Source organism: Myodes glareolus, chromosome 2 (assembly GCF_982192425.1).
Source record: "Myodes glareolus chromosome 2, mMyoGla1.1, whole genome shotgun sequence".
In the NCBI taxonomy this organism is placed as follows: domain Eukaryota; kingdom Metazoa; phylum Chordata; class Mammalia; order Rodentia; family Cricetidae; genus Myodes; species Myodes glareolus.
The window spans coordinates 78,136,594-78,155,762 of NC_142027.1; the positions used below are offsets into that span (position 1 = coordinate 78,136,594).

The window sequence follows — 19,169 nt, forward strand, 5'->3', positions numbered from 1 at the left end:
AGCTCTCTCTCCCAGCCCAGGCATTAAGTTCTATTCCTCCTCTCTAATATATCTTTTCCCTATCCCCACAAACTATTTAGTAAAACAGGTCTTTAAGAATCACACATAGAGCATTATTAATAGGTTAGTTTAATTAATCCAAATAAATACTTTATTACTGAACACTAGAAGAAAGTCATAGATTATAGATAGAAATAAACTTATTGAAAATTACTTACTCCAAATGCTCTTTTTCAGCATTTTTAAAGTTTTTTTAAACCTTTTATTTTTCCTTTGTGTCTTTCCCATCATGTATCTCAATCCCTTTGCATCTGCCCTCTGCCTTTGCAACCTCCCCCAAAATAAAATTTAAGAGAAAAAAAAAAACAAAAAGAAAACAGGAAAAATCTCGTCATGGAAGCTGCAGTGTGGCCCAGTGAGTCACACAGTTCACCCTTTTGTCCATTCGTCTTCACTTGCACGTGTTCATTAGAGTCATGGGCCTGGTTCCAGGCCTCTGGCTTCTGCTACACTCTCGATGCTGGGCCCTCCTGGAATGCCTCTTATTATCCTTCTGTTTCCCTGTGTTGTGGAAATCCTGCAGCTTTGGGTCTGCAGGACCGGTCCCTTCATGTGCTCCAGCAGATCTCAGATGGGGTGGACATTGGGGTGGGCTCATACCCTGGTTCTGGGCCTGGGTAGTGGCAGAGTTGGTCAGCCAGCCACCCATTCTCCCCACCAAGGTGAGCTCTCCAGCATTGGAGTTCACCCCTTGCAGCAGTGAGCTGCTTTCAGGCCCTCAGGGTTGGCCCTCCCACACCTGGACCTTCAGGGCCAGCCCTACTGGATTGTCCAGGTGAGGTGCAGGGGCTGCTCTCCCGAGTGCTGCAACTGGTGAGGGACAGGGACAGCTCTTCTGGTCATACTGGGCCAACTCTACCACACCACCATATGTCAGATGAGAGTTGGGGCACAGGTCTCCTAAGCTCACATTCTTGGTGCCAGTTTACCAGTACCCCTGTTAATAGGATCAGCTCTGCTGTGCTGCCCAGGCAAGGTGCAGGGCCCACCTTCCCGAGTGCTGCAGCTGGTAGGTGGGTGAGATGAGGGGGGCGTGGCCAGCTCACCTGAAACTCCACCAGCAGGGTCAGCTCTACTGTGCTATCCAGCAGGGAGCAGGGTCCACTTTCCGAGTGCTCCAGCTGGTAAGGGGGAGGGTCAGCTCCCTCATCTGTTGCAGGTGGTGAGGGGCAAGGGGTAAGGGGGACATCTCTCCCCCAACTATGCTGCCACATGACAGATGAGTAGTGGGGACAGCTCTCCCATCCTCACAAGTTTGGGGCTGGCTCATCCACACCTTTGACAAGGTTGGCTCTATTGTGCTGCCCAGGTGAGGTGCAGGGCCTGTTCTCCCGAGTGCTTCAGCTGGTAAGGGGAAGGGGCAGCTCTCCCACTCTTATGATCTTAGGGCCAGCTCTCCCATCGCCTCAGGCATAGAGGGGTGGTGGGGCCCTCAAGGGCATCTCTTCCCATCCATGCCACCATATGGCAGATGAGGGGTGGAACCAGACCTCTCGCATTTATGTTCTTGGGGTGGCTCACCCATGACCTTGTAAGCAGGGTCAGCTCCGCTCTGCTGCCCAGCTCTGGTACAGGGCCCACTTTCCCACGTTGCAGTTGGTAAAGGGGAGGGTCAGCTCCCCCACCATCTGGAGGCTTTAGGGGCAATGGGGGAGGACATCTTTCCCTCGCTCGCACCATCACATCTCATAGCAATACCAGCTCTGCCCTCTCACACCCTCAGGGCTGCCTCACCCTCGTCCCAGGTGAAGCACTGGGCCTGCTGGTGGGGGTAGGGTCAGGTCCCCCACTTGCTGCAAGTGGAGAGGGTCAAGGGGAGGAGGGAGGGCATCTTTCCCTCACCCATGCTACCACATGGCACATGAGAGGGGCATGACGTGCTTTCCCATTCTTACACCCTCAGGGTTGGGGTTGGAAATGTGGAGATTGTACAAAGAAACAGAAACTGTAAGGCGTAGGGATTGAATCTTCTGTTCATCTCCACTCTACCAGTTTAGGGTTCATTATAATTTCTTTCTGTTATAAAGTAACTAACACCATAAAGGAATACAAAGCTTATTTTATCATAATAAATTGTCATGGTCTTCTAATTTATATGAGTTTATAAAGAAAAGTAGTTTTCATAATTGCATGGAACATGAAAATTAACTTATAAATTAAATTCTCTTTGCTGATCTGCAGGGCTCTGGAAAAGTGAGGAAGAACGGAGGACGGTGCCCATTGGAGACTGTACTGAAAAGGCAGCCTTGTGCCTGCGAGACCTCGGCCTTTTCCCTCTTTTTAACTCCTTTGTTGGTTCCTGTTCTGTACGTACTTAGCTTGGATTTTAGCTTCTGACTTTCATAAAACCATTTTACGTGTAGAAGGTTAGAAGACCCATGCATGTTGTGCCAAAATGGAGCACTGGGCAAGGCAGATGTATGTACATGTTGGTGTCCAAGTGACTGAGTACAGGCTCACAGGCTAATCTCATGTTTTAGTTTGTATGATGAAAGGGTTTTGTCCTAGCAGAAGAAGTTAGCCAGGTGTGGTGGCACGTACCTGATCCCAAGAACTCAGGAGGCAGAGTCAGGTGGATCTGTGAGTTCTAGGCCAGCCTGGTCTACATGGTGAGGACCCTGTGTCTCAAAAAACAAAACGAGTTGTCTTGTTCTTTGTAACTATTTAAAAGGAAATTTCTACTCCTTTTTAAAAAAGAATGACAGTATGGTTAGCTGATGTATAAATATAGCAGAGATAGTTTTATAAAATGGTATTTTAGGCCTTAAAGTATAAAATGCGTATAAAAATTGTAAAATTTTTTATTTTTTGCTTCGAATTTCAATAAACAAACTCTAAAAAGTAATTTTTCCTGTTTGTTAAAAAGATAAGTTTTACTTTTAATTTAATAAAAGGTTTTTGTTGTTCTTCTGTTACTGTACCAAAGTTGAGTTTGCATGTGGCTGGGAAGCCCTGTTCTTGAAGACATGAGTGAAATGAGTATAGTAACTGACGGGTTCTTTAATTAACAGTTACCACCCCCGAGAGCCACTCCTATGGCTCTCCAGTAAAATTAGCTCTCTTAATGCTTGCTAAGTCTTTGAAGCCTTGATAGTTTTTACTTTAACATGAAATTCAAGTAAACAAAGACTGAGCAAATGTCGAGCCATTGGGGTGGCACTAGTGGGTTCTGCACATTATCCAATACTTGGAAGTGCACAGAATTGAGGGCGCAGATAACTCTGTGCTTCGCTATTCGCTTCTTGTGATCCACATGTCAAGGCCCATTTGCCGCATCTTTAAAGACGTTTGTTATTAGTATGAATGTGTATATATGTGTGTATCTCTGGGTATGCACATGTGAGTGCAGGTCCTGGAGTCAGGTCCCCTAGAGCTGCAGTGGTGAGTGCTCTGTGCCTCCTGGGAACTGAAGTCCAGGCTTCTACAAAAGCAGCGAGCGTCCTGACCGCCGAGCCTCGCCAGCCCCACATTTCCCCTTTTACATCAACGGCTCTCATGGGTGTCCCACTTATGAGGGTATTTGTGGGGCACTTACGGTAGAAAGGTAGAAAGGTGAAATTGACTGAGGAAGACTGCTCGGCTGGGGAAATTGAAGGATTGGCTTGTTGTTTCTCTGAGTTTGTAAAACATATTCATCCCATCCCTAAAGTTAGAGGCAGATCCCAGTGTAAAGGCAGAGAGAGCATCTAGCTTGGAAAGTTCTGGAGTCTCAAGGCAGCTTTCTGTCCCTATATAAGTTGGCACTCTCTTACGAGCCATAGCTCTTTCTAATTTGTGTCTGCAAAAAAATTCAAACTTGAGTGACATTTGCAAGAATAGGTGAGCTGACCTTGGTGTGGCAAGCCTGTAATTCCGGAACTTGGGAATAGGGATTGCCATGACCTTGAAACCAGCCTCAACTACAAAGTGAACTCCAAGCCTACCAGACGCACACAACATAGTAAGATTCTTAAAAAAACAAACAAAACAGGACACTGACCCCCATCTATTCTCTGACTAGAATACCAATGTTAACATTTTGCCACATTGACTCATCTGTTCTCTATCATTAACATCAAATTCAAGAGCCGTATCTAACATATAGTCCATCTTAAAAGTTTTTAGATTGCCAGCCTTTTTTTTTTTGTAGTGACTCCCAGCCCACCCAAGGCAAGAGCATTCATAACTTCTAAGTGCAAATTTGTCTGTCCTTGAAACCTCACTTTGACCCTGAAGTAGAGGGTGGTCTTTGGGTTCTCCTGTGTGCTCTCTGTTGAAGAAGAGAAAGACATTAGGAATGCCATTGGCTGAAAAAACAAGCTGCACAGAGAAAAACTTGTTTTGAATTTTTAAAACTTTGGCTGGATTTCGGTTCCTTGATTCAGCAGCGTCTACAATGCAGCAGGGCTGGGTGAGCATTAGACGGGCAACGAAGCCTGCCTTTATTTCATAATCCCCATTGTTTCTCCAGCAAGCATCAATAGACTGTAAACGACTGACTCAAATTTTGGATCCAATTCTCATGACTAAGCAAATGTTTGACTTGAAAGCAGCCTGGTATAAATGTCCCTGTGCCACGGCTCCGGGGCTACTCCTGCATTTCCTTCAGTAGGTGTGGAATCCGCCTCTGCACCTACAATGTCTAAAACCGGAGCCAAGGTGAGTAAACACCGCACAGACTTCTTAGCTCACGGCTCTTCATCTCAGGACACGCTGGAAGCAGCGTGCAGAAAGGCTCTTGCTTCTGCCTAGAGGGGAAGAAACTAGTGCTTGAAGGACAAGGATGGGAAGAGGAGATGGAGAACGGCTTGCTTTCTAGTCTAGCGGAATCACCTAACACATTAAAGATTCACCTTTAGCGGTGGTGCTGTGCTAAGTACTGTATGGGTAAGCAATAGCGAAACCATCATGAGGGCTACCTTCCAGCAACGGACGATTTAAATACCAGGAATAGGCCATGATGAAGACTGTAATAGAAATGTACTCAACATTCTGTAATGTCTAATTTAGCCTCAACTATTACCAAAAGGCCAGTCCTGTGAACTTAATCTGGCAGTATGAATCAATTAATCTTAAGCAGTTGGTTTTGTTTCTGGGCAGAGTCCTCACCAACGTTTGACCCAACTGCTTGTCTGGAGGTGACCGCTCAGACAAGGCTTTGGGAAGGAAGGAAGGGATTCTCTGTTAACTTTTGTAGTAATCAGTGAGGCTGAAGGGTGGAGTCGGTGTGTGGTGCCTGATCCCTCCCTCCTCCAACTCCTTGCTTTGAAAACTTTCAGACTTACTAATCTTGAAAGAATAAGAAAAATGTGTAAATACTTGTCTTTCACTGATACCCCAATTGCTAATGTTCGGCTGTATTTGCCCTTTGATGAGTACCTAACTTCACTGTGTTGTTGACTCGGGTATTTAGATATGCAGCTCCTAAAAACAAAGTTGGGGTGTTTTTGTTTTGTTTTGTTTTGGTGTGTGCATTTTTCACCTTGAATAAACATACCCCCAAGATTCTTCCTAAATCTAATACCCCATATTCTGACCATATTTGGTTTCTCCAGGTGACCCCAGACATGTTACGGCATGTTAATGTCATATGATGCATCTAGTTATCTGATTATTTTTCTTTGCTTACTCTCTCTGTTCTCTCTCTCTCTCTCTCTCTCTCTCTCTCTCTCTCTCTCTCTTCCCCCCCCCCCCCCGCCTCTAGAGCAGCCCCTTCAGTTTTTGCTTTGGTTTGGGTTTTTTTGTTTTTGTTTTTGTCATTGTTATTGAGACAGGGACACTTTTTAAAGTTCGACCCAAGTATAGTGGAGAAACTCCTAAATTGATATCACAGTGTCCTCCTCATCTTTAGACTGAGACTAACAAGAAGCGTGCTTACCAGTGCACGTTGTCCGTTCCTGTTAACTTGTTCTATGATTGGCTAGCTAGTGCCTGGTGCTCTTTTTCCTCATTGACAAATAGAACTAACAGCCATCCAGATGTTGGGGAGAAGGACTGTCTAGTGTAAAACACACCACTTCCACTTAGGGCCCACTGAAGAATCTGAAGAGCCTTGAGGGAAGCCAGTGCATCAACATCATGTAAATAAGCACCTGTCCTTTCTCACTGCCCGTCCTTTCTCACTGTCTCAGGCACACTGACTCAACATGAGCAACAGATCTTATTAAGCATGTTTTCGTTAACCTCAGAGATAGGCCAGATTTTTTTTCCTGCTTAGATTGGTAGGCTAATTTTTCAAAAATAAACTCAAACGTGACAGGAATTTTATAGTAATTTCTAGGAAAACCAGCACGGTTTGACTCTTCTCTACAAGTTTATGTCCAAAGGCCACACATCTCTCCATTAGCAATAGAGTGGGCAGACTTCACACACCTTCATCCACTGAACAGAGCTGGGGCCGGAGCTCCATGGAAGACGAACGCACATGAGTCAACACGGGGTGACTGGCTGGTCTGGGAGGGCCCACAACATGCTGGCTCTGCATGTATGTACTTCTCAGATACTGCTGCAAGGCAAATATACAGAGGACTGTCAATGTGACAGCCAATGAATTAAAATCCTCAAACCTTACTTCCCGTAGCATAGCTCCCATGGAATCATTTTCAGTAAGTCATGGCTCAAAAGTAAATTCAGCATATGAAGAACCTGACATGTAGAACCTGTCCGTTCTTGGAGAAGTCACTCGATTTTCCTGAAGATCTCATCATAGGTCACAATAAGACTCCAGGATGCAGGGTCAGTACTGCTGAGGTGTTGGAGTGTAAATGCTGATGTGTTAAGTCACGTGGGATAGGAAGATGGAAGGAAAAGAAAATGGTCCACATAAGCAGCAGCAGGAGGTTTGCAGCACAGCCCACGGGCTTATAACCAGCCTTGAAGAGCTAATGATCTTTGGAAGTCATCTCTTTGTCCATAACAACAAAAACAACTTACTGTCTTTTTAAACATTGATCTTTGGTTGCCTAACCTGCACAAGGATGACAATAATGGACTTGTTAAGGTACAAGGGTGAGTTCGGTGTTGGTGGCACACACCTTTAATCCCAGCACTCAGGAGGCAGAGACAGGTGAATCTCTGTGAGTTCGAGGCCAGCCTGGTCTACAAGAGCTAGTGCCAGGACAGGCTCCAAAGCTACAGAGAAACCCTGTCTTGGAAAACAAACAAGAAAGGAAGGAAGGAAGGAAGGAAGGAAGGAAGGAAGGAAGGAAGGAAGGAAGGAAGGAAGGAAGGAAGGAAGGGAGGGAGGGAAAAGGTACAAGGGTGAAAGCTCATGAAACTTCAACCTAACACAAAGAACTACAGGAGACTAAGGAATGCCTAAGAGTGGGGGAAATAGTCTACCCCAGGGAAGAGCACACTAATTGGTTACCAAATGGCCAGCCCTAAACACACACACGTAACATACAGACTGAGCAGTTGCATTTTAAACAGTTTTTAAAATGTTCTTTATAGTTTTGCACATGTGTATAAGATACTTTACTCATATTCACCTCCCATTATTCCCCCTATTTCCCTTCCACTCCCATCAAATCTCTTCTCTGTAACCCCCTCGCTAGTTCCATGTGCACTGTTGTGTGTGTGTGTGTGAGCGTGTATCCCATTGTGTTTAATTAGGGTTGCTAGGTTGAACACGGGTGTGGGCTATTTGAACAGGACAGCTTAGAGAAGTGCTTCTCAACCTGTGGGTCCGCAACCCCATTGTGGATTGGATATTGGACATTTACATTACAATTCATAACAGTAGCAAAATTACAGTTACGAAGTAGCAGCAAAAATAATTTTATGGTTGGGGGTCACCCCAGCATGAACTGTATTGAAGTCACAGCATTAGGAAGACTGAGAACAACTGGCTTAGGGTGTCTATACCATCGAGGTTTGTGATTCGCTCTCCCAGCAACCTTTGATAGCCTATAGCTTCTCAGGCAGGGGTGGGGCCCCAGGAGCGATTTTGAGTCAAGTATTAAACTTTATACTTGATTACCATTATTTTCATTTTACCCTTAGACCACCTCTCTGTAGGACACACTTTTACCCTGACCCCTGAAGGAAGGGTTGGTACACAGTTCAAAGTCACATAGCTAGTAAGCTGTGCTGGAATTTTTCCTCTCATCTGTGCACAGGTACCATATATCTCTAAATCTGCTATGCTCAAATGAGAGAGGGAGACGAAAAACAAATTTGTACAGGAGGAAATGAAACACATGTTTTTCTGTTTGTTTGTTTGGTTTTTTTTTATGAGAAAGAAAAAAATAGGGAACAGGAAATAGAGGCGAGAGACTTGGGACAGGAAAGATTAAGGCAGAATAGAACAGCTCGGGGCGTGTCACCTGGGGAAGAGTCACACAAGGTGAAAGAGAAAGGATCCCGTGCTCTTTGCAGACGTCCTTTCTCTCCATCTAACGAGTCGCCAAGATCTGACCCTAGAGTGCTTTGCTGTTGCAGCTGCCCGCGTCTCCTCGATCTTGGTCTTTCCGGGCACCCAGGGAACGAACTCCAGGTCGGTCTACTACACTCACTGTGCACTAGTTCCCATGACGGATGTGCTCTTCACGTATTTCCTTTCTTTGGACAGGCCTTGTCCCCTCTCCTTTGCTTTTAGAAAACTACTCACCCTTTACTCAAAGAGGCCAAGACGCCCCGCCTCTGCTCCTTTATTGACAACGCTTTTCTGTTAGGCCAATAAATCAAATCAACCACAAGGTGGCGGCACAATGCCAAGAAATGAACCACTTCAACCGCAACTCTCGGTTTCCTTACAACCCAGCAATTTTTCTGAATGTGGAATTACTGTGCAACAAGGGCTAGGGGGTGTCTATTTTGGGGTTTCACGGTAATATTTAGAAGCGATAGATGAACTCCCAGAGTTCCTGTCCGGTGTCCCCTATTTCGAGCATCAAAACTCTGAGGTCTTCGTTGTACCAGCATCAGCACTTCCAGTCTGAGTAGAAGGCTGCAGGAACTTAAATACGCAGTTCGGTCGGCGACTACTGGCTTTTACTAGAACATCCTTTTATTGCGCCCCATTTTAAGAAAGTCCTGATCCCATTTGTTGACGGAATTGCCAGAAGCCAAATGTGAGGTAAAGTAGAAGTGTGTGTGTTTTTCTTCACAGTAGAAGGGAATGCCGTCCCAATGTGAGCGTGAGCTTTCACCTTGTGCAAAGTCGCCCAGTTCCTCAGCTCTCTGCTTGCTCTGTGCTTCAGATCAGTTTCTACGAAGACAAACATTTTCAAGGCCGCCACTATGACTGCGAGTGTGACTGTGCCGACTTCTACTCCTACCTAAGTCGCTGCAACTCCATCCGAGTGGAAGGAGGCACGTGGGCTGTGTATGAGAGGCCCAACTTCGCTGGGCACATGTACATCCTGCCTCAGGGTGAGTATCCTGAGTACCAGCGCTGGATGGGCCTCAACGACCGCCTGGGCTCTTGCAGAGCTATTCACTTGGTGAGTCGGGGAGCTTGCTGTGTGGTCACAACCCCACATCTTTTCTCTCTTTTTTAAGGTTTTATTTTTAGGAGTGCACACAACACACACACACACACACACACACACACACACACATTTGCGTACAGGTGCCTTCAGAGACCAAAAGAGGGCGTTGGGTCCCCTGGAGCCCGAGTTGCCGGTAGATATGAGCAGCCTGGTGTAGATTTGGGGAACTGAACCCAGGTCTTTTGGAAAAGCAGCAAGCACTCTTCAACTGCTGAGCCCACTTGTCCCACACACCTTTTCCTAAGTCTTTCTACTTCTTCGCGGGTAGTTAGGTTTTAAATGACATCACTTCCCAACCTTTTTGGCTGAAATCAGATCATGTGTGGACTAAATACTAATTGTTCTATGACTCTCTTTCTACCTCATATATATTTATAAAACTTATACTTTTCTTAATAAAATCAGCCTTTTATAGTAGAGACAGATCTGAGGACCCTGCCTTCAGGGTGATAGGCTGTGAACCATGCTGCCCTCTGAGTTCCTGAAGTGCTAATGATTTCTTTAATAATGGCTGTTTATTTCTTTTTGTTGCTGTTCCTCAGGCAAGTGGAGGTCAGTATAAGATTCAGCTCTTTGAAAAGGGCGACTTCAATGGCCAGATGCATGAAACCACAGAAGACTGCCCTTCCACCATGGAGCAGTTTCGGATGCGAGAGGTCCACTCCTGTAAGGTTCTAGAAGGCACCTGGATTTTCTATGAGCTACCCAACTACCGTGGCAGGCAGTATCTTCTGGACAAGAAGGAATACCGGAAGCCCATCGATTGGGGTGCAACCTCTCCTGCCGTCCAGTCACTCCGCCGCATCACAGAGTGACGGCATGAACGGGGTCACAGAGTCCTCCCTGAGGGCTGCAGGCTGGCTGGCTCGTGTCCAAATAGGCATCATAAATAAAAGAATTGGAATGCATCCCACTGCTGACTATAGTGCCTTTTAATTGTGTTTCGGGACCAACCATCTAGAACCCCACACAGTGGGCAGTTACACAGAACAGTTCATCTGTCAGATAGCTAGTCTAGACCTTTGTGCAAAACCAGATAAAAGTGCACTGAAGGCTGGGAAATCACACTCACACGGAATGGCTCTTTCTGCTTGTGTTTTGCATTAATTCAACAAAATATCAGAGCTGCCATGTACAGAGTGCCTATACTAACGATCTGTTTCTTCCCAACCCACTCGATAAGCGTAGTGCTCTGTCTACACAAGTAAGCGAATTTACACGTCAGAAGAGATTCCAAATGGAACACGCTCGCCATGCAGAGAGTAGCAGAAGTGGAATTTCTTTAGGACAGTTATGCTCCGAAAGCCCTCAGAGCCAGCTCAGTCATTCAACTCATAGCAGCTGTAGTGTGCAGTGTGGGTACAGGACCCCGAAAGATGTAAAAGGTGGGAGAAGTGGGGTTCCACTGTGAGTGCTCTCAGGAGACAAGAGACCTATTGAGAGCAAGAACATATTACTTGGAGGTAACCAAGCTACCTGTGGTCCCGTGTCCCTCACTTGGGATCCAGATGTGCCGAGCTTGCAGTGGAAAGGACACGTGGCACCTTGTCCCTACTCTATGGTTGCATTTGAAAGAGAGTTGAGCAGAGTCTTTACGCTCTGAGCAACCCCTAAGGCTTCACTTAGTTCATCCTGGTGAGGACATAGAATCACTAAGAGCGTTGGAGGGCATCTGAGAGCTTGGGGAAATGCTGAAGCACCTGTCCTTAAAAGAGATGGCATGTTTCAGGAATTCTGTTACTGGCGTGGTTCGTTATCCTGTTGAATTGGGCATTAGGTTCAATGGGCAGAGTTCACATTCAGCTGACTGGGATGGATCAACAAGTCCTTGGAGGGCCAAGGGTGAGGGAAAGAGTGACCCCCAGTTGGATAGGCGGGGCCAGAATGTTGCCTGGTCCTTTTTGGGAGCCAGAAAGCAGTGTGGTGGCTGTATCACTACCATGGTAACGGTCTCAGGTTCTTATCTGCATTTGCACTCGGGTTTTATAAGTAATAAAGGGTAAAAGTAATCCCTTCAATGGCAAAGCTCATGTCTTCTCTAGTCTTTCACCCATGACGACGCATGAGAACGCTAAACTCCAATGCATATTGCAAGCCTAGAATTTATTTTGTTAGGTTCCCCTTTCTTTCATTTTGTCAGTGAGGACTTTGAGAACAGTGGGCGAGAGTCAGGGAGACACACACCGAGGAGAAAGAGTGGGAAGCTGCACACTGGGCTTCAGAGGGTCGACTGCGCTGCCAGTTCTGGACCCTTCCAAAAAGCTAACTTGCCTCACCTCCAACACAAGAGCCCCGAACCCAGTGTTCTCCACTGAACACATTAGAATTTTCCAGGGGCCAGAGAGGACACTGAAAAAAGTGTTCGATACCCAAGGTCACTGACATGGCTTTTAAAAGTGCAGTTTCTTGACATGACCTCAGAAATCTTACCAGTTGTGTTCCACTGGGGAAACTGAGGCAGTGAGTTAGCGACGGCCTCTTCTCACGTAGCAGCTGCTGTTTTGCTCCTTAGGTGTTCATCACAGAGTGTTCAAAGCCACCAGAAAGGCAATTCTGGCAGCAACACAGGCGAGCAGTGTCAGGACGGCTGTGCAGCGTCTGAGAGACGCAAACCATGGCTGCTGAGACGTAAAACAATGCCCATCAAACAACAGGCCTGTCAGCGTCCGCCCTGGTTCTGAAAGGCCGTCCTCACTCTACACACGCGCGCCTCTTAACTCTGCTTGAAAGAAGTTTCTCCGGCACTGGATGCTAAAGGTCAGAAGCTATCTGTCCTCTCCTCATAGATTCCAGACCTTTTGGGAGAGAAGATCACTGACTCTGCTGTTAGAGCCGAGAGCTGGCATCCCATCTAGCAGGCGCACCCCAAACAGCACGGTTACCTCCCTCTACTCTCAATCGCGTTCTCTGAAACGGCGGCGTCTCAGGAAAGCAAAGGGCAAGACACACTAAAACCACGTTAGCCTTTCTTGTATCCCATGCATTCCTCAGAGACAAGACTGAGTACTTCCCAGATATGGCGTCCACTTGCTCAGCAGGCAGTGTCCAAGCCTCCAGGGTGAAGCTGCCAGATGAAACCCAGAGCCGTATTAGTGAACACCAAATGCCGGAATATAAGCATAAATGGGAACTGAGTTCTGTGTGGGACATGCTAGAAATCATCATTTGTTTGAAACTGTGACTTCATTCTTACCTGCATCTGCTATACCCGTCACCCTAGCGTAGAGTGCGGCAAACTATAACAAACTGTGCTGGGGTTAAAGCACACGGGATGCTGCAGGCTTCAGAACCGGGTGCAGGAACAAGGAACATTTAAATCCACTGTTTTAAGAAAGCATAGTAAACTTGTGTCCGCAGTGGATGGACCCCTATGGACCACTAACTTCATGTCCTGGCTGTCAGAGAGCTCTGAATATCACAAAATCTCCCTCACACAAACTCAGCATGTACCCCTCCAGCTTCCAGTCTGCAGTCTTAGCTCTGACCTATCTGGGTTTCCATCCACAAGGCTCGGGGTACCCCTGTCTCCCTTCACACTATCGTTTCCACGCTCAACAGCCCCTTTCCTCCCGCTCCTCTCTTGGTGTGTGCCAAATGCACACCCTCACGTCCTCCCTGTGGTCTGACCCATGTAAACTACATCCGCATGACTATGTTCTGGTTTTTGCTTGTTTCATTTGACTTTAGGTTTGAGTTTGGTGTGTGTGTTGGGAGGGGTTGTATATGGCCTGTTGCTGTTGTTGTTGTTGTTGTTGTTGTTGTTGTTTATTTTTTTCAGACAGGATTTCTCTGTAGCTTCGGAGCCTGTCCTGGAACTAGCTCTCATAAACCAGGTTGGCCTCAAACTCACAGAGATCTTCCTGCTTCTGCCTCCCAAGTGCTGGGATTAAAGGCGTGCACCACCATCACCCAGCTGTGTTTTGTTTTGACTAAGTGTCTTAGCTACTTTTCTGTTGCTGTGATAAGACACCACGATCAAGACAATTTATAAAAGGAAGGGTTTGTTGGGGCTTATGGTTCCAGAGGGTTAGGGTCTCTGGTGGTGAAGGCGTGGTGGAAGTAAAAGAAAGTTGAAAACTCACCTCTTAAACCACAATCACAAAACAGAGAAAGACAACTAGAAATGTCAGTCTTTAAATGCTTGAAGCCTGCTGCCAGGGACACACCTCCTCCAGCAAGACCACGCCTCCGAACCCCTCCCCCCAAATAGTGCTACCCACTGGGGACCAAGTCCAAACACCCATGACTCTGAGGGACAGCTGTCATTCAAACCAGCACATTAAGTCTGCCTCTCCTGTCAGAGAACTCTAAATACCACAGTCTCTCTCCCTCACACAAAGTCAGCATCTACCCCTCTAGTTTCCAGCTTGCTGTCTTAGCTCTGATCCACCTAGGTCTTCATCCACAAGACTCAATACCTCTTAATGGTCTACCAGGACTGCCATGGGATCATCTACATTTTCCCAAGAGCTAGCAGTCTAGCACACAAGCTGCAGCATCCTGTTCCTCTCTGGACGTGAATTCAACTCTCTTGCCCATAGGACAACAACATATAAAAACATGTAACGTGCACACTTTGTTTTCATCATCTTCACTAGTTCCAAAGATAACTCAGACCCTGGACAGCAAGAACTGAGTTGTTGCTCTGAGAGGAGATGTAAGATCAGGCTCCCGTGAGCCTCTGGCACAAGTATTTCTGTTAGTGAACAACACTAAACCTCTTCTCTTGGGTTCTTCTGTTTCCAGACACCGGAAGCATCTTGTTGATTTAGTAACATGGACCTCAGCCAGGGCCACTGGAACTCACGCCGGATGAACGACTATCCAGCACATACTTTCCCTGTGAAGGTCTGCCACAGCCTTCTCATGCTTTGGACACTAGAGAACAGGCCGGTGCTGTCATTAGGGGGCATCTGGAAACAGTTAAATAATAACAGAAAGAGCAAGAATACAAAGAACATGACATTAGGTGAACCTGGCACAACGCGAGAGCTGAGACCAAAAGGCGTAGAGTTTGTTCCACTCCAGCGGGATTACACGTATTGGGTCACCAATCTTGGCTCCTCTTCATTCACATCCATGAGTAGCCTTAAACACAGCAGTTTGTGGCCGCTGATGACAAAGTGACGATGGTTAGGATTCGCAAATGGAGATGGACATGGTGAGGATCCACTGGACCGCAGTGGCTACCGGGTTCCCGCTGTTTTCTAGTAGTAACTACCTAGTGCCGAGTGGTTTGGATTTCTTTCAGTCTGCTACATAGTTAGCCAGCTTGATTGTCTTTTACTTTATCCTATAATTCTTTCAGAAATGTGCATATGTCCTGGACATGGTGTGGGGGCATGTACAGATGTGTATTCATACATGGGGGTGCATGTATACATACATGTGCATACTTATGGAGGCTCTAGGTTGATGTCACGCATCTTCGATTCTCTCCCCACCTTACAGATATTGAAACAGGCTCTTTTGCTCGTCATTTATCTACTCAGTCAGCTTGCCCTAGAGACTCCCCGTGTCTGCCCCTTGGATGCTGAAATCATAGGTAGGCTGCTATACCACCTGGCTTTTACATGGGTCCTGGAAATCCAGACTCTGGTTCCCATGCCTACACAGCATCACTTTACCCAGTGAGCCACCTCCACAGTCAGTATCTGTAATTTTGGCAGATGCTTCATAGATAAACGTCAGAGTCATCTAAGCCATTCCATAGCCTTGAAAAAAAAGGTCACACATTGCTACCCCAGCAGTCTGGCTTTCCCCTTGGCTGTCCAATTAGCCTCTTCCCTGGTTCTGCCTTCCCGAAGTTTCCAAAATTAACAAGGTTGTCTCTAGGGTTCACAAGGTTAGAGGTTTTCAAACCCATACTTTCTCCTCATATTCAACACGACACAAGCAGTTGTGTTGATAGTAGATGAGCCAAGAAGAAGAGTCTTGGCTCTTTCTATAACTTAAAGGGGTACATACTGAACAAAGGCAGCTACCCGAAAACCAAAACCCTTCCAAACATGAGGTCCCTGAAGGACCATCATAGGAGGAGCCCTTTGGTAGTGAATGAACGAATTTGGAACCCATGGGCTTCACTGATCCTGGCTCAGCGGTCTACCAGTGAGTTTATGAGATTCTTTCTGGAGTACAGATGGAGGGGAGGAGACAAGACGAAGAAAGGGAGGAGCCTGGTGAGCAGTAGGAGCCAGGGGAGTGGAGGGAAGTCTGGAGTGCTCTGGGCATGTGGTGGGTGTGGCTACATGCTCAGAAAGGGGAAGTTAATCTCCCTCATTTTTTTTTCCTGCTGGGCTCTGAAGCTCCCTTCCCCCCCCCCCCTTGAGCTCATCTCAGTTCTTTCTACTCCTGTCCATCTTCCCAGTACCTGTGGTCCCCTTTGTGAGCCAGCAGCCATAACACAGTTGGGTGACTGGGGAATGATTAGCTTTGTGGGGGAATCCTGCCAGCATTTGCCTCTTGGGAGCAGAGTACACAGCAGGCAGGGATTTGTCCCCATTGTTCAGCTCAGCACACAGCCATGTCAGCCTGCTCACTGAACCATGAGGCCAAAACAATGGTAGGTCCTGATGGTAATGCTGACCAGGGTGGTTTCCTAATACACGCTGGCTGGATTGCCCAAACTCACAGTAAGTCTGGTGGCCCTGGCCAGGCTGGTACTACAGTGCCCAGTGCTAAGTACAGAAAGGCAGATAGATAGATCTTCATACTATGTTTCTATGAGCAGGAGTGATAAGGAAGTTCAGCCAATCACATTCTGTCTGTGGGGCTTGTTGCCCTAAGGCAAAAGTTTACCTATAAACCTGGAGGGTTCATTTCCCCCGCCCTCTCTCGCTCTGGCCTGGATCCAGCGTTCCGGACGGTTGGGATTCTGGTGTAAGTTTTTCCTTCTGTTTTATTAAAGCTGTATCTTTTGTAAGATAGTCTGAGGACCTTTAATTACCGATCGCACTGCGTCTTCACAGGAGTAGGGCTAAAAAAGAGCCAAGAGAGCTGCCTGTGACGGGATTATGAACCAGAGTCACTGATAAGTTCCTGAAGACTCCTCTAAAGGCCCGGCGCCCCTGCAGCTGTGAGGGAGTCCCACGTTCCTGCCTACTCAGTGTCCCAGGGCTCCTGGGTAACAGCTATGCTTACACTGTCCCGGTGATGCTCTTGACACCCAGGACTTGGGCTCTCAGCCTGACTATGGGAAAAGAGGATGCAGCTACGCCTCCCACTTGAGTAGACTGAGGCACAGAAAGATGAAGCGCCTGTAGAGGTGACTTCAGACTTCCTGGGCCCCAGAATCAAGAAGAGCCCTTTGAAACAGTGGCCATGCCAACTGTTTCCCTGTGTGTGAGAATTTCAAGAAGACTGTTAGCCTCATGTTTCTTTTCCTCATAACCACGCTTTCAGTGTCGAGGACCCTTAAGGTGTAAGTAAGTGAATGTAAGTGGGAGTTAGCATGCTGGCCTTGGAGGGAATTAGGAGAGCGAGCATGTGCTGGACTGACAGGCTAGGGCTTTATTGGTTGTATTATATCTTCTCCTGCCCCCTGCCCTCCACGCCTCTGGTTTCTAGTCCTGTTCTTCCACAATGGAAAGAAACACAGAAGATCTGGCCAACAAAGAAGGGGCTGGATGGCCTGGCTTTGGGGTGTATCTTCTCTGAAAACCTAAGCTATGAAAACAAACATCAAATCGGAAAACAAGAAAAGTAGGAGAAAATATGCACTTTGAAATGACTGCCTAGGGAGCTCTTCAAAAGGTAACTCTTTAAAACTGGAACAAAGATACGACATTCCTAAATCTCTCCTTTACCAGGAGCTGTAACAGTGGGAGAACAGGTCCAGGATGTGAGAGTCTGGTGTCCCCTCGGACTCAGATCAGACTATTAGTCTGTGACCTTCTCACGTTGTTCTCAGGTACCAGAAAGAAGAGGTCTTTGCTTGAAAAGAGTCTCGTATCATTGTGAGCCACGGCAGGAAGGCACCCTCGCCCTCACCCAGTTCACCCCACCAGCGCACGATGGAGTAAAGAAGATTGAGGACATATAGAGAATTTATCCCACTTTGAAACTTACCCTTTGCCTCTGGAGAGTGGCAATTTTGGTCTATGAAGTAAATTTAGTGGAGTCCGGTAATAGGCAAAGGACAGGTGCTTCAAACAGTGCCCGAGGCACAGGAGTAGTTGGCTCAAAGTGATGAATAGGGCTTAAAGGGATGAGGCCCAGCAGTTAGGGAGGGTGTGCCTGGTATGTGTTGCCTCAGCTACATGAAGTCCCCCAGGCAACAGGGACTCGGCAATCTGTCTCCTTGTGTCAGAATGACTCTCTCGTCTTCTGTTCAAAGTTTCTCTCAGAGAGTGGAGGTAGCAGAAACACCATGATCGATCACTAATGCCACCACCCCCCCAAAAAGGTATTGATTTCTTTGTTTAAAAAGATAGCCTTCAGAGTCATTCTTAGCTCTACAAAGATTACAAGGTTTCTGAACAGCCAGAGAAACATTTAGGATGGGCTATTCCGCTTTCACACATAGGCAGGAATGGCCCCGGGACTAGTGAATGTGAGAGGATGGGTCAGGACAAAGTCACAGGCTTTGCCTAGGAGGTGAGGAAGTTCTGACTAACTGCTTTGGAGGGTAAGTTCAGGGAGCCATCCTCTAAGCATCATACAATGCACCTTTTAAAGTGTTTGGTGTGTTGACTTTTTACAAATATGCAGCTGGGTAAACACTAATAAAATCAGGTTTGAGCATGGTCATCCCCGTTAAATTCCTCTGTGTCTTAGGTGCCTCTGCTTGAAGCCTGTCCTGAAGGACATCTAGGCTGGAGCCACTGTCCTTCCCTTGGTGCCCATCCTCCCAGTGTCCTGAGTGGGATCAGGCAGTGTGGTGGTCTGTGCCCGGTTCTCCCACACAGAAGATGCTTGGGGATGTATCTGTGCTGTACCACACATCAGGAGTTCTTTTCTATTAATGAGTAACAATCTACGCTATAGATGTACCCTTCTTATCTTTAATAATTCAGGAGCGAACGGAACTGGCTTGTGTCCAGATACTCTGCTTTGGTTTGCAGTGTCTTTAGAATCTCCGGAACTGTGTGTCTAGCCGGTCTAATTTCCACAAATGCTTTCCTCTTCTCCGTATTAGGGTATTGTGCTTAGACCGCCTGGAGATCTTGAGGTGGTGATCTGACACATCCAAACCCTTGTTTCATAAAGAGTTGGCAAGCTGTATCCCTGTCCTGGGTTCAGAGGGCAGCATCTAGGAACCCTAGTCTATGTCTAGCCTCCCTCCCCATCTTATCCCAGCAGATCCGAAAAGTCCTAGAGGCACAGGTGGCCAGACTGGAGAGAAAGAGAGAGAGAGAGAGAGAGAGAGAGAGAGAGAGAGAGAGAGAGAGAGCTTAGCTCCTTGAGCCTTGCGTTCCGAGATGATCCTGTGGGTAGGACACCAACTGGAAATACAGACTGGCAGAGCAAGCATTCTAATTTATAGTGCTCAAATGTTCAGACAGCTGATGTATGGACGCCATTTTTTTTTTAAATTCAGATCCACAATTATAAAGAGGCTTGCCCTGGCTTTCACTGAAGACGGCATCCACTTCTCTTTTCATGCTCCTATGAGCAAATCAGCACCAGTGGCCCTCT

At 46.9% G+C, this 19,169-nt stretch overlaps 2 protein-coding genes across 6 annotated transcripts in view; both read left to right on the plus strand.

The window, feature by feature from the left end:
- The window catches only part of Tbccd1 (TBCC domain containing 1), a 49,319-nt gene extending 46,334 nt beyond the window's left edge, over positions 1 to 2,985 (plus strand). For all 4 annotated transcript variants that reach the window (XM_085685355.2, XM_085685357.2, XM_085685358.2 and 1 more), the window contains exon 8: positions 2,242 to 2,985. The gene's annotated coding sequence lies outside the window, so the exon portion shown is untranslated. The remainder of the gene's footprint in view (positions 1 to 2,241) is intronic.
- Positions 2,986 to 3,895: 910 nt separating this feature from the next.
- Crygs (crystallin gamma S) lies at positions 3,896 to 10,454 on the plus strand. Of its 2 annotated transcripts, XM_085685359.2 has the most exons (3): positions 3,896 to 4,698; positions 9,243 to 9,485; positions 10,076 to 10,454. In XM_085685359.2, exons 1-3 carry the CDS (start codon positions 4,603 to 4,605, stop codon positions 10,346 to 10,348), a joined length of 612 nt encoding a protein of 203 aa, XP_085541485.1. In that variant the 5' UTR covers positions 3,896 to 4,602; the 3' UTR covers positions 10,349 to 10,454. The 2 variants fall into 2 exon arrangements, 1 of the variants encoding a protein (XP_085541485.1); XR_015000533.2 differs by lacking the exons at positions 3,896 to 4,698; positions 10,076 to 10,454 and adding an exon at positions 7,311 to 9,118 and having other exon boundaries at positions 9,243 to 9,381.
- Positions 10,455 to 19,169: the final 8,715 nt, after the last annotated feature.